The sequence below is a fragment of the Solea senegalensis genome, linkage group LG9 (assembly GCF_019176455.1).
Source record: "Solea senegalensis isolate Sse05_10M linkage group LG9, IFAPA_SoseM_1, whole genome shotgun sequence".
Lineage (NCBI taxonomy): Eukaryota > Metazoa > Chordata > Actinopteri > Pleuronectiformes > Soleidae > Solea > Solea senegalensis.
This window is the reverse complement of record NC_058029.1, coordinates 19,182,465-19,197,511: the sequence shown is the minus strand read 5'-3', so window position 1 is coordinate 19,197,511 and position 15,047 is coordinate 19,182,465. Positions and strand designations below refer to the sequence as shown.

Below are 15,047 nucleotides of genomic sequence, written 5' to 3'. Positions count from 1 at the left end.
AATTGGATAGTGAAGTCATAGCACAAAACTAAAGACAGAAACAAAAATAGTTAGGTTTGGATGTTCTCTCGTGGATTTTAGGCATATAATTTGACAGTTTGCAAGGTTGTATTTGCAGAAGTTAAATGTATGTACAGAACAAATCTGAGGCACATTGAATATACTGTACGTAGCACCTGCGTGTGTCAATCAACCTGGAAGCTTCCCCAGTGTAGTGCAGTGATGCCGTGTTGCTATTGGACGATCTGGGTGGCAAAGGGGCGGGACCGAGATCAGCAGCCCCTGTGATTGGATGAGACGCGTGTTAGCCGTGCACGTTCAGGAGCAAGTTCCCAAGTTGGATGAGAACACTCAGAAGTGTGTGAGCCTTGTTCTGTGACAGACTGTGGAGTGAAACGACAGTCACGGTAAGACTCAATTCATTAAAATGTCATAAGTAGGTGTTTTATTACAAGCTGTCAACGTATTGTGGTACTTTTGTTTTTTCTTCCTTTGCGTCGCGTACGTAGTTACAACTATGTTTTCCTTGTTGGCCGCGCTCACTCGTAAACGTCTAAAGTTCTATATTTAATGGATAAAATATCAACAATTCTCGTTTAACTTGGAGCCTGAAGTCATTTGTCTTACTTTGCAACCGTCGTTTAAAATGAATTTTTTTTTCTTCCTCGAGTCCCTCGACATATGACATTTCCTGTCAGCAGCTCCTCTCTTGATAAGTCAACAGCTGTATAGTAGTTTGATGAACTACCTGTTGTGTTTGTGTGTAGATGTGTGTATTGTGAGAAAGAGAGTTGTTGCTGAATATGCTGGTTTATGTCGTTCCTGCTGACTGTTCTGAGGCCCTGTTCTGTGGTTTATTCTCTTGACCTTTTTTGGTCTTATTTCTCTGCTGAGTTCCAGATGATAATCTTAGGCCTGCAGCTGTAACCATGTAGTTTGTTTTAAAAAGGACAAGTAAACAATACTTATTTTTCCTGATGTAGTTTAAAGATTATTTTTGTTTGAACACGTACATGAGTAAACAGAAAGAGACTGGGTGTGCAGTATCTGTAAATATGCAAAGGGTATGGATATGGTATGTATTATGTAGCCCTGCCTCCCAAAGACATGAGCTAGGTACTGCTTATAAAGCTCAAATGGTAAGACGAGACACCAAGGCAGTAAGAATGATTAGTCTTTGTAAAAATCTGCAGACCTTTCATTGCATTTAGTACTATCATTTGAATGCATTCTTTTGTGTTTCCCTTGGCCATCTTCTGCATGTTCCTTCTTAATGTCTCTGCTCAATCGCTTGGTGTCTATATTTAGTTGGTATCTATTAAAACCATTCCTCTTTATGCTCCACAATGCTCTTAGGGCCTTAGGCTAGATTCAGTAGACTTCTCTAGGGAGGCACTTGATTAGGAGACCTTAATTTCAGAGCTGGGAGAGAATTGAATTTAGAATTGAAGTGTGTCATTGTCCTGGCAATGTGATGTTCATTTAAGTGGTTCATTCTGTAAGCATTTAGTAGAGACTGCCAGACTCGTACACATCATTTATATCAATATCTTTTGTGTCATCCAGTGTTGTTTTCAAAGAAAGTGATTTATAAAGAGGTGATGCGTAACACTCTATCTTTCCTGCTGGCTAAATTGAAATGACAGTCTGTATGTTTCGCTACAGTGGCAGACTGACTTGAAATCTTAAATGTTGCTGTTGCAGTTGTGTTGTTTTGATGTCCATTCAGCAGACGAGTAGCTCTGTAATGCACCGACCAACAGACCATTCTGCTGCCTGTATCTCCAGTGTAGTGCGGGCCTTAGTTACGCACGTCTTTGCCAAAACATTTTCCAGCTAGTTTAAAGCCAGGGTGATCAAAAGGCCCAAAACACACACAAACTACTAATGAAGAACTCAATGCGTCCAGAGAACTGGACTTCCTGCACGCACTCACATCAATGTGTTAGCAGCAGGTTACATTAGATTATTTTTTTGTCCGAGTGGGTGAGGCTGAGAAGCATATTCAAATCCTGTGCATGTGTAAACTAAAGGGTGTTCAGTTCTTAAAGCTGCAGTACTCGCACTACAGTCCTAGTTCCAGGTCTCTGAATTGCACACCTGCTCACAATTGTTGGCAGTTTCTTCACTAAGTTTACTGTATAGCATAATCATATGTATTAATTTCCCAATGTTTCCAAACACATTTTTTTCCAAAAAGGATGAACCTTTTTATATTCCTAGACAACAATTCTACATGTTTCTTTGTCTGACCAACACTTCAAGCAGAAGCTTTTGGCCATCAAGCCCATTCTGTAGATTTTGGGGGGAGTAAAAAAGAAAAAGAAAAAAAGAGATGAATTGTTTTTCATTTAGTATATTTTCCACAAGCCTATTTTTATTTACAGTACTGTCCAATAGTCTTAGGCCACCACTAGATTTGTTGTTTTAGCAATGCTAATGGCTCGTGGAGAGCACTATAATGGCTATACAGTATAATTATTTCTGTAATCACTTGTTTGGTGCACATCCAGAAAATACAGAATACTTGTATGCAGTTTTAAAATAACACATTTTTCAGTAGAAAAAATAACAGCTTCTACAGGTTAAACTGTCAAGTATTAGTGTGACCGTCCTTTCATCTTGAACTATAGCACGACCCTGGCTCTCTTAAACCTGGAGAAGAACCTTAATGTTACTAGTAAACCCTGTGTTTGCCCTCCTATTTCTTGTTGACAAACATCTACCGTGAACACCAGGTTACACCAGGTTTATTTAAGGCATGCTTGAGCATTACTTACACATGTTTGATGACTTAAACTCAAGACCAACCTTCAGTCACACCATTACAATTGAAATTACTTTTGCACACTGCTTTTTTTGTATTTATCAGTATTTGGAAGTATTATTTCTGTACAATTCCTCCTTACTCACATGAGCACATCACAACTCAAGTCATTCTGCCAGATGGTCAGTAAATCAGTATGTGGATCATTGTTTTTTTTTTTATCACTAGATTTTTTGTTTTGAATGACTTGACTCTTGTTAATATAATCTCTCTCTAAGTACTTCCAGAAATGATCTCTCTCTTCCAAACACACTGGGCCATCTTTACATTTTGGAATTGACCTTGTAGCCAGCTTTGAGGTTATGAAGGTACAAAGTGATTTAATACTTTGATGTCATTTCTATGAACTAATGACAATGCTGTCGTCTTTCCTGTATGTTCATCTTGTGTTGCAGGAGACAGTACAAGCCTCTCTTGGGAGATGTCTGGCGGAAACAGTGCCAGCAACAACTGGACCATTGTCACTCCTGAGGTATTGATACACTGTACAGAGCACAGGAATATGTGGAGTCACTGAGCATGACCTCAATGAAAATGGATTCAAAAAAAAAAAAGCTTTGTCCCTAATGATTTTTTTGGGTCACCTGAAAGTAGGTTTCCGTGATAATCCGCGGTGTTTGCTTTTTTTAGTGCTCTGAAAAGCAAACTGGCTTCAGGAAGTAATAGCATAAGGGCGAGTTCAACACGCATGCACGCACACACCACCTCACTCAGTAGTTCCTTGGCAGTAGCTGTTGTTTAAAAGAGTGATGCTTATAACAGCTGCCGCTCAGAAACAGTGAAACAATAAACTGAACGTTCATATTCACTAATGTGTGTTGCATCCTTTAACAGTCTGTTGTTGGCCTGTTTGTAGGAGACTGTTGCTGAAACCCTGAGGCCTTTGGCAGAGGGAACAGAGCACCATGAAGAAGCATCTGCAGCAGGTAACTTTCACAATACAATATTTGAGTGCTAAGATTACTTGTGTTACACATACCATACAAGCTTGATATAATGTTTTGTCATTTTTATTTTTTTTGCTCTTTTTAGGTTGTTACATTTTCATACAAGTACAAATGAAGTAGACGGTAATCTTACAGTAGATTACAATAGTTGATACATATTCAACTAATTACTGCAATTGCTGCACAACCTTGCATTTTGCCCAATTACCACAAAAGGAAGTGCAAACAATTTCAATTTTGGTTGCAACAATCACAAAATCCTGTAAAGACCCATGGACTTCATCAGCACTGCTTATCATTCTACATGTACACATAGCTTTCTCAAATCAGAATCAGTAATTTAAATATTTTGGGCTACTGCTCTTAAAGTTTCCCTTCTTGCCTCCTGTGTGTCTCTGTTTGATGAGCCAGACTCTGGAGCAAACCAGCCTGGAGGGAGTAAAGCATCTGCACTGGGGTCTCCTGTGGAGGAACACATGGTAAGACAGCAGTGCACATCATTTTGTATCATGTAGTATCTGTTAAACAGTGTAGCTATATGTGTGCACTGGCTATGATTGGCCAGAAAAACCCTTCATAGCTACCAGTTGTAATTTATTTTGATAAGCCAGAAGCTGTGCAGTCATGTTGCCATCCCTCTTACGAAATAGTCACACCAGGGATAATATCAAATTCCAGCACCAACCTGGCTAAGTATGTTAATGTAGAAGAATAAAGTGAGGTCTATAAGTAAACATAGACTTAGCTCTGTATGCTGCCAGCGTACTCCCATTACCAGGAACCAGATTCACAGGTGCTCACCCTCTCTGTTATTAGGTACACAAGGAAAACAGATTCTAGCCACTCAACTCAAAACTTGGCTAATAAAATCTACATTTGCTTAAGTCTACAACATCTCAAGAATATGTTTACTGCTTTATCTCGCTGTGACACGTCCTTTGTCAACTACAGACTTTGCTGTGGGGAGTGAGCAACTTAAAAAGCAAAAAAAACACCAGTTTCCAGTCAGAAAAAGGTTGTCTAACAGCAAGAACAGAGGAACATATTCTTAGGATTAAACTATGTGTCAGTACCTCATACAACCACATGTGATATCTGAACCATCACTTTAAAGGAATAGTTAATTATCAATATAAAGAACTTGTTTAGTTACATATTCAGTAATGTGCTTATTGGCTTTGTCAATACTATCATCTATAAGCAGGGTTCCCACAAGTCCATGAACTCATATTAAGCTTGTGATAATGATCAAGACAATGGGGCATTAGGCACATAGTTCAGTATTCCCTGTCACATACACATTAAACCAAAATCATTCACAAACTTTACTAAAGTATATGAATATCACTGCATACTGCAACAACTGAACAGGTCTCACACATATCAGTGAATCATTTTATCCGCAGCTGTGATGTAGCATTGTAGAACAGTCATTTTTCACTTGAATGTGTCTATGGTTTTCAGTCTAGTTTGTGAATAATTTTGGTTTCATATGTACGCTATATGTGAGAGTTCATTCTGAATAATGCCCCTAACAGCCCCTCATATTTTTAGATTAACAATATGATGATTTGCTGTATCACAGATGACGAGAGCCGACAGTGTTGAGAAGTGTTTGCACATTCAAGCCCATAGGCTCATAAGAATTTGAGTGTGAAAGTGAAGTGGAGCAAATGCATCGCCCTTATTCATTTATGGGGAGTTAAGTTAGATACTGAGAAAAACAAGTAAAAAAAATATAGATATTTTTGGAGCACCCTCAACTTGATTCAGTTCAACCCGTTGCTGATCTTTTCCCACAACATGCTTTCTCAGTCAGGGTTCCCACAGGTCCTTGAAATCCTTGAACATTTGTGAGTTTAAAAAATAAATTCAACGCCTTTAAAGGTTTTTGAAAACCACTCTCAATAGACATGGGTCATTAAAAGTGCTTGAATGTAAATGTCTCCCACCACCCTTGTTTATGCCAACGCCAACTACTGTATCATCTGCCCTGCACTGCTCGATGTACGTAGACTAGGCCTACACAGAACAAACCTCGAGTCATAATTACTAGCGGTGTTGTGGACACTGTACACGGTCTCTCTCCACCATTGATGTGTGATGCAATGCAGAACAATGAGCGAGTAATGTTAAGTGAGAGAGCAAATGACGTGATGCCTGGGAAATGCAAATACCAAAATCTCTGGATCACCAAAGAAAATCACAAAGACTGACTTGCCCAAGCGTGCTGTAAATGAAGAAAAGTGGAAGCGATGGGAGAAGCGGCTCTTATAAGTTGCCCTACCATCTTAGGCTGTGTCTCCAACTAATCTCCAACTCTTTAGATAATCAGTTATTTGTAATTGTAATGGGTTTTTTTTTTATATCATTTAGAGTCAATTTCATTGATTTCACATTAATGTGATAAATATCTGGTTTCTTTGCTCCTCTGTGACTGTAAATTGAATATTTTTTTTATTTCGAGACACATTTTATGGACCAGACGACTGATCAATTATTTAAGAAAAATATTTATCTCTAGTCATTGGCTAAAAATAAAAAGTTTGGCATGTGTGTATGTTGAATGTTATAAGCAGCATTCTGCTTAGTTTTAGTGTTTCCATTTATCGTTTATGAATTACATTATTTTCTAAATAACATTTGTAGTCTTTTCAGTTAATAGTAAACAGTCCCCCTCCCCTTCCAATTACAGAAACTCTTTAGTATTTGTAATGTAATGTAATCCATCTCCACTCTGCTGCGTTACATCCTTGAATTTGTGTCATAGGTAAAGTCAGTGATTTAAATTTTTAATAAATGTGCTAAACCTATTTTAGTCCTTTTTACATATGACTATGACAGAGATTTTGACAGGTCACAGTAGGAAAAAATATTCCAATTATTAATGGCTGAGTTACATTTAGCTGCCTCCATTTCAGGGTGCATGCTGGCTCACTGTCATACTGTCCTGGCTGACTTGAACTAAACAGAGCCATTGTTATTTTTATCACTAACACCTGTGCTTTTCCTGCTAAAACATGTAAAACTGTCTGCTGTGAAAAAAGCCTATTAAGGCTTTAGCCAGTAGGGAGGAATTAGCCCCGTTGAGCTTTATATTTACAGTAGAGTAGGATCCATATTATTATTATTATCCTCCAGCTCAGCCATAAAACTAAAAATGCTGAAATATAGACTGCTCTAAACATTTAAATGACAGTGTTGTGGAATTTTAATGAATTCATTCCAGGTTTTGGAAGACAAAGCAGAACTAATTGGACACACAAGCACGGAGCAACACACCTCCACACCACCTGCCCTCAGTGATTCTTGCAGCTTTGTTCCAGGCAGTGATGCATCCAACCACCCAGGGGATCTACCTGGGAGCCTGGCACAGACCAGCCCTGACCCTGATTCCTTCTCTGACTCCTACACCCACATAAGCCCCTCCCCTGATGACACCCCCGCCTCACTGCTGTGCACAGAGACTCTGGGAGGGGAGCAGTCTACACATGAAGAAGAGAGGCTTGTACAGGGAGAAATTCTGCATCCACTCCAAGGAGAAGAGCTACAACAGGAAGGGGATCAGTCAGACCTTTCACCAAGTATGACCGAGTTAGAGAGACAGGCAGGTATGAACAGTATCTATTGCCACATTAACACCAAGTCATACAGTTCAGTTCAGTTTGATATGTTGTGCAATCATTTGCTTTTGATTGTCAAAAGATATGTACCAAATAAATAACCAGTCTATACAGGTCCACTTTTTACACCTCTGTTGTGTCACCAGCACAGTTGTCTGACACACTGCAGTCATTTGACTACTCAACAGTGAGTTGTCACTTCTGGGTGACAACGGAGAGGAAATAGGAAACCAAGAAAATGCAACACATACAAACAATTAAAGTCTCATCCTTGCAGTAGGTAGGATTAGCGCTGGTCATCAGTCCTAAATATTTTTGTGGTATGTTTATCGAACTTCTCCTGTGATTTGATGTTAAATTGTGTAACTAAGGAAGTAGATCTCATCAGCATCAGTGAGTCAATTAGCATGCAGCATTCTGTTTGACCAATCTGAAAGCATATCCTTCAACTGCAAGGATATGGCCAAGCCAGCTAAAACTTAAAGCATAAATTGCTTTAACCCCCACTACTGCAGCTAAGTCCACCCAATGCCTGGTTTTGAAAACTGACAAAAAGAGGGCTGAGAGTGGAGCAATGAGGGGGTGTGGTCTGGTAGTGAAATCTATGCTTCACATGGTGGAAAGTGAAAGGGGACAGAGCAACAGCTACATCTTAAAATAAGGAGGAGGAGGAGGAGGCTGTGACAAGAGAGTGTTGAAAGAGTGTACCAGGGATACAAGCATGGACTAAAATAGCCAGTAGCAAAATTTGAATGCAGTGGCTGGTGTTTGACTAGAGAGTGGCAGTAGTTAAACGGTATAATTTAAATACTTGACTCTAAGCTGAAGATTTGCACCTGGATCAACAAAAACATTACTAGATACCCATATACACTGTTATACACCTGAAAAAGGTGGTTTGAGGCTTTAGTTGTGCTTTAAGAATTATACCGTAAAAGTTCTATTCAATACCCAGGTCGAGGTAGGATGCATAGTAGTGAATGTTATGATGGTGTCATGTGATCTGCTCACATGACAGCAGCAGTCTCATGGGCCACATGTGGCCCCCCCCAATCTATTTCATGCAGCCGCTTAATATCACTTTAAAATGTCTGTTTTTGATATCTTATAGATTGTTTTGCTCTCTCTCTCTCTCTCTCTCTCTCTATATATATATATATATATCTCTCTCTCTATATATATATATATATATATCTCTCTCTTTATCTGGGCTTGGGACCAGCACAACGAGTACACTGCATGTGCACCCCTGTGGCTGGGGTCAGTTTAGAGTGTCCAATTAACAATGAGCCCTTGACCTGGCCAAAATTGAATTGCCAAGCTTGGCTATGAGCTGTCACTGTTTTTGATATTTTATGGATATTGCTTCCTGACCATGTTTTTCATTGTTTGCTTTACATTGTTCCATATCAAAACAAACACCTTTATTTTGAAATTCTGTGAAATATTGTCACAAATCATGATGGAATATCGTGATATAATTCTAGTCTGATATTGCACACCCTTAACTTTTTTCTCTTGACAGGCCCCCTCCTGTCCAGTAGATGTTCACTCACCCCCAGGTCATTTGAGTGTGAGACCCCTGTACTATACAGAGAATGTTGAAGTGAACCTCGACTTATAATAAATTATATTGCAAATCAAATCACAATGTCGAGCAGAAAACTTGCAATCAAATGTTTTCCCCTGGGAAAAACACAAATGCACACTTTTTAAATATTCCATTGATTATGACAGAAAGAGAGTTCAAGACTGTTTGTGTTTCTTTATTAATAGATGTCAGCAGTGCACATAGCAGTAACCTGTGTGTCACACTCTTCTGTTGAATTTACTGGCAAGCTATGCTGAGTCATGCTGGTATGACGTCATGCTATGTACAGTATGTAGCAGACACAGTCACTACATGTGGTAGAAACCCACACCAGACCAGGATTTACCATGACAAACCATACATGTCAAGCTGAACTGCTCTGTATGCCCATATTTACATTAACATGTGAACAAACTCTGCACTACATTGTTTTATATGTATGTTATGTAGGCAAAGATCATCTCATGACATGCCTGTATCCTCTCCTCATCTTGTTGGAGACTAAGCCTTGTGGACTTATTTGTGTCTGAAGTGTACTTGGTGGACCAGCTGGTTATGGACTTGTTCAGTATCCGGGCCAGGAGGTTGTCTGGAGAGGCTGTGGTCAGTGTGAGGAAGGGGAGCATGTTGTGATGGAGACAATTATATTTGCATGTGCTCAGCAACAAGGCTGCATGACACCCTGCAGAAGTAAATTGGCTTCAGAGGGACTGGGACCTCCCAACTTTTATGCATTCTGGTGTTTTTAAGTCTGCAGCCTTTTGTCTCTCAACAGCATTAAAACGACCCTTCCTTTGCTCTGCTGTGCAATCTTTAACATATTCTTCATTTAGAATTTAGTGTCAGTTTGTCGATCTTCAGCAGAGTGGGATGCAGGTTTTTTTTTTTAAACTCATTGTTATTTATGTGCCAGGAGTTTAATAGTTACTTAAGGGTGGTCATTTAGCAAATTTAGTGTGAGATGCACAGCTGAGCTAATGAAGAAATAACACTGGTGTCCCATAGGGAGTTCTCGTCCTACAGATTTATACTAGTTCCAGCTAGTTCTGTCTGGAAATATTTAAAGCTTTGCTATAAATGTAAATCTAATGGATGCCGAATAAACTAAAACGTTTCCCTATTTATGCCCATGAAATACATTAGAGCTCTAAAATGATAAAATATGCTCTAAAAACATTGTTAAATTCTCTTTTCTGAACTGTCCCAGACTGTCCCCCTGTGGACTCTGAGGTGTGTGAGGAGAAGACTACAAGGACAGAAGAACAGGGAGACCCGGAGGTGAGGAGGAGGAGGTCTCTTTTAGCAGCTCTGGAGCGGATCGGGAGGACAGAGGAGGAAGAGGACAGGGAGGAAGAAGACAGAGAAGAGGAGTTTCAGGTGCCACAGCGAGCGGACGACAGCGGGTTCACCGTGAACAAGTGCATCCTCGGTGTTGTCATTCTGTTAGGCCTTGGTACCATCTTTTTCTCCGGTAGGCATCCCCAATTCATCTCATCCCCTTTCAGTCAATGTTAAAGTCTGGTTAGACTAATGAAAGTAATGTAAGCAGTGAGATAGAGACAAGGGCAATTTGCAACTGAGTTGTTTATACCTGCAGGTGTCTTCATGGACCTGGATGCGGGTAGGGTGATTGGTTGTGCATGCACGAGTGAGTGAATGAGTGCTTTGTTGCAAGCAGCATGTGTTTGCGTGCGTGTATGCGCATGCAGGGAAAACATTTTTTATTATTTTTTTTGCATCCGACACTTTTAGAGCACTGCTTGCTTTAAACACGTGAACAAGAGGGAGAGAATGATTTCTGCACATGAGGCTTATTTGCTGTAAATGAAAACCTTGTTTTCTATTATAAGCATAAGCGTTGTGAAAATGCTGCGTGTACTTACAGGATAAGGTAAAAGCTGAAGGTAATAATGGGCTAAATTGAAGATGCAAGGTTTTTAACCAGCAGAGATGAAGGAGATGCCTCTCCTTCCAATTGCATTTTAAGCTTTAATCATTTGTGGCACACACATTTTATTTGCTTGATTTTTGTTGGGAGGGTGCCATATTTTTTAATGATGAGCCTTAGAGTGTTTTTTGTGTCTATTGCAATAACAATGTGCATAATGATTTGCAGAGAGTGACTATGGTACAAGGGAGCTGAAAGATTCAGAGGTTCCAGGAAAACAGGTCAGTCTGACGTCATATTTCTCTCTGCTGCCTCTATTCTGTCTGTTCTTAAATTCATTATGCATGCAATTTTGTGGACAAGTACAATGAGTGCTATGGCAAGAATTTTTAGTTGGATGTTATGCTCAGTGGGAGACCACCCACAATGCTGGCAGTATTACTGCTGTTGATTACCAGTTAAGCTACTCCAGACTTTTTGTTCCCTCCTGTTTCATCAAAATGTACTGTTCTCTCAGTTCTCCACTGGTAGCCCTTCTAAAGCATCTCCATTGTTTTGTACTGTGCAATTTGTCAACAGGAGTGGCTTAATCCAGAGGTTCCTCCACCACCGGCAGACACTGACAGTACGGAGCTCCTAAATAAGTTAGCGGAGGGAAACCAGCAGATTTCTGTGCTACAAGCACAACTTGAGGTCTGACTCCATTCTGTCTCTCACATTATTTGTCCCCTGTGAATATGTGTATGTAAGTATTTACTGTATGTTCTGTAATGTGCATATAAACATGTCAATTTTATATTCTCACAATGCCGTCATTTCTTCTTTTTTTTTTCTTTTTCTTTTTTTACAGACACAGAAAGAAGAGATAAAAGTAGCCACAGAACAGGCAGCAGAGGGAGCAGTGGAGCGGCTGCTAAGGGAGGAGATTGAGAAGGAAAACAGTAGGTTGAAGACAGAGATGGCATCTCTCCCTCTTCTTCAGAAAGAGAATGAGAGGCTGAAGCAAGAGCTGGAGTCTGTCCCGGCCCTACAGAAAGAACTAGAAACACTGAGATCGACTGTCACTGAATTAAAACGCTCCTCAGGTACAAGAGACAGAAGGTGGAGGTGTGTGATGTAGATTAGATGCTATGAAGGTGATAGTTATTAGAAAGTGTTAGACTTTTCTTCCTTTATTCTTCACCTGTCTTCTCACTTGACTGCTCATTGTTCATCTTTGTAACAACTATTTGCTTTTCCCTCAGCCGCAGCACCTTTGAAGCCCACTACATCGCCCCCCAGTGGCCAGCCAGAGGACAGCAGGCAGGACACAACAGCGAGAGAGGCCAGGAAACCATGGAAAGAGCAGAAAGAGAAGAAGACTGATTGGAAGAAGGAGAAATATGACACTGGCGAAAAGAAGGAGTGGAAAGAGAAAGAAAGGTCTCACTGGAAGGAAGAAGAAAAAAAAGAACGCAAAGATGGTGGGAAAATGGGAAAACATGAGCAAGGGAAGTCTGATAAGGTGAAAGATTACGAAGGTAAGCAGAAGAGGCACAGTGAAGGTATAAAGCAACTGAAAAAGAATGAGGAGAAGAAAGAAAAATTGAGCAGAGGTGATGAAGGAAAGACATGGAAGGCTAGGGAAGGGAAGAAGGAAAGGGTAGAAAACAGTGAGCAAAAAGATTGGAAGGAAGTAAAAGGCAAATATGACAAAAAGGGAAAATATGAGAAAGTGAGTGAGGGTAAACACGAGAACGATTGGAAGAAGGAAAAAGACTATGGAGAGAGGCACAAGGTTAGAGAAGAATGGAAGGGAGAGAAGGAGTGGAAGAAGGTAAACGATGGCTTTAAGGGAAGTGGCAAAGAGAAATGGGAGAAGAAGGATTGGAAAGAGAAAGGAGAGGAGAAACATAGTGAGTGGAGGTGTAAAAGTGGCAAAGATGGAGGTAAAGAAGGGAAACAAAAGGGTGAAAACAAACGGTGGGAAGAGAGTGAAAATCACAGCAAGAGTCATGGTAAAGAAAGGAAAGGTAAGGATGAAAAGAGGCAGTTGGATGAGAATGAGAGGAAGAGTAAAAATGGTAAGGATGTAAAGGAAGGGAAGATGAAGGATGAGAGGGTGAAAAAAGAGGAGACCTGGAAGAAAGGACAGAAGAAGAAGGAGCATAGTGGGGACAGGAAAAAGGATGCATTTAGCTCTGAAAAACATAAAGATGAGCACACAATGTCTGATAATCACCCACATGACCACCATGACGAGTCTGTGTGGGCAGACGAGAAGGATCGTCATTCACACCGCCGACCATCGCTTGAACAGCCCGAGTACTGGGTCCAGCAGAGAGAGCGACTCCAGCACAGCCCCAACACACCGCAGCACTGTGACACACTGGAGACCTGCGCTCAGACAGAGGGGCTGCTTCCTGTGCACTTCTCTGAGTTTGACACCGTCCTCCAAAATTACCTAGCCAAGGCAGAGGAGGCGGGCGTGGATGCCTCTCAAAGAGAGGAGCTGCAAAAGCTGGCTGCTGAGTTCTTCAAGGATGGAGTCTTTCTTCACAATCAGATGAGCTTTGAAGATTTTGTGGAGGACGTGGCCGACATTCTTGAAGACATGGTGGAAGGGGTTGAGAACGGGGAAGAGGTGGAAACCACCATAGAGGATGAATTTGAAAAAGAAGTCATGAAAAAGTTTTCAGTGCCTGCAGCTGCAAAGAAAGAGGAGAAAATCCTAGGGGAGCAGAAGAAAGAGAGCAGGCGAGGACATGGCTGAAGTTACAAAATAATAAAAGGATCTGTCAGAAGTTGCCAAGAGAAGTAGTGACAGATGAGGTTATGGAAAGGGAACACATGTGTTTGGACCATAAATGCTCACTAGAATACTTTATTTTCCTGTCATTGTTTTTACAGGATTTTTCTTTCACCATGTCCGTCTATTGTTCTGGCCATTTCGTCTTAGCAGTTTAATTTCACTGTCTTGGTAAAGCTTTATTTTTCACCTGTGCATACGCACACACACACACACACACACACTTACGGAGACAGCATATAAGTGAGACCATAAGGTTTGGATCGAGTTGACCGTTGACCTGATTTCACTCTCCTCTTTAGGAACCTATACAGTTTAATATAATCTATAATCCTAATCTGCAGTGTTAGTCACTCATTCCACATGTTCCACTGCCAACAGTTCTGTGTCCTGTTCACTGATCAGGCCTCTCTTACTGCTTTAGCCTGAGTGATTCTCTTTAAAAATATTTTGTTTTTTACAATGTGTGGAGTGAACGTTATTGCTGAAAAGTTTAGTGAATGTTTATTGATGTTTTTTGGAATTTAAAAATCTTAATTTTGAATGTTTGTACATATTACTTAAAAGACTTAAAAAAGATCTACTTAACTTATTTTACAGAGGCTTAAAAAAACAACACTTGGCAGGCACATAAAGTATCGACATGTTGAGCATGTATGTTTATTTTCAGGTACAAAACTTTTGTTGTGCACTAAAATGTTCTTAATTCTTGTTTTATTGTGAAATGTAACATTTTGCTTTTCTTGATGAGGTTGACATGGGAAGTTACTTTCAGGCCTGATGTTTTTTGAATGTATTTAAATACTAACTTTGATTCAAGGGCATGCAGCCACACTGACAGATAATGTTTAGATGATAACGCAGAACCCTGTACTGTGTGGGCTTTTTGTCATCGCAGTCCACCTTTTAGGTTAGTGTGTTTATATTCTCCCATGATGTTGTTATAAGAGCAGATTAATAAATTTGATTCATCCATGTGAAGAAAGTGGTATTTTTTTTATTTGAGAAATTATTTCATCAACAGTTTTCAGGTCATTTATAGTTTAGTTGAACTCTGCAGCTTCTACAATGTTGCGTTGGAAGGACGGTAAGATGAATTCTATTTATTTAATATCGATTTTCACTCTGTAAAAGGTCAGTAAGTGTGTGTGTGTGTGTGCTCTCTGGACGTCCTCTGCCAGGCTGATGTCTTTGTGTCCACAGGGGAACTTTTTTTGGGGGAGGCTGTCTCTTCATCTGGACATGGAGTAACAGCTGGGCTGATGTTAGCAGAAGAAAAGAATATAAAAGAGAGACAGATAGTAAAGGTAAGTTTGACTGACACTGACATTTTCTATAAAGCACTCTTTTGATCATAATCTTGTAAAGCTGCTGCGGTCTTGC

General features: G+C 40.1%; 1 protein-coding gene across 3 annotated transcripts; it reads left to right on the top strand.

The window, feature by feature from the left end:
* Positions 1-27: 27 nt before the first annotated feature.
* On the top strand, positions 28-14,645 carry pbxip1b (pre-B-cell leukemia homeobox interacting protein 1b). 3 transcript variants are annotated; one of them, XM_044033835.1, is made up of 11 exons: positions 28-407; positions 3,223-3,299; positions 3,684-3,753; positions 4,186-4,253; positions 7,004-7,385; positions 10,196-10,459; positions 10,586-10,609; positions 11,105-11,157; positions 11,456-11,569; positions 11,727-11,817; positions 12,121-14,645. In XM_044033835.1, exons 2-11 carry the CDS (start codon positions 3,249-3,251, stop codon positions 13,626-13,628), a joined length of 2,625 nt encoding a protein of 874 aa, XP_043889770.1. In that variant the 5' UTR covers positions 28-407; positions 3,223-3,248; the 3' UTR covers positions 13,629-14,645. The 3 variants fall into 3 exon arrangements, with proteins under 3 accessions (XP_043889770.1, XP_043889767.1, XP_043889769.1); XM_044033832.1 differs by having other exon boundaries at positions 11,727-11,961; XM_044033834.1 differs by lacking the exon at positions 10,586-10,609 and having other exon boundaries at positions 11,727-11,961.
* Positions 14,646-15,047: the final 402 nt, after the last annotated feature.

Bases quoted from the DNA above. Each gene is read 5' to 3' on its own strand.
- pbxip1b (XM_044033832.1), top strand. From the start codon at position 3,249: ATGTCTGGCGGAAACAGTGCCAGCAACAACTGGACCATTGTCACTCCT. The intron at 3,754-4,185 runs GTAACTTTCACA...TTGATGAGCCAG, and splicing joins TGAAGAAGCATCTGCAGCAG to ACTCTGGAGCAAACCAGCCT. The intron at 11,962-12,120 runs GTACAAGAGACA...CTTTTCCCTCAG, and splicing joins TGAATTAAAACGCTCCTCAG to CCGCAGCACCTTTGAAGCCC.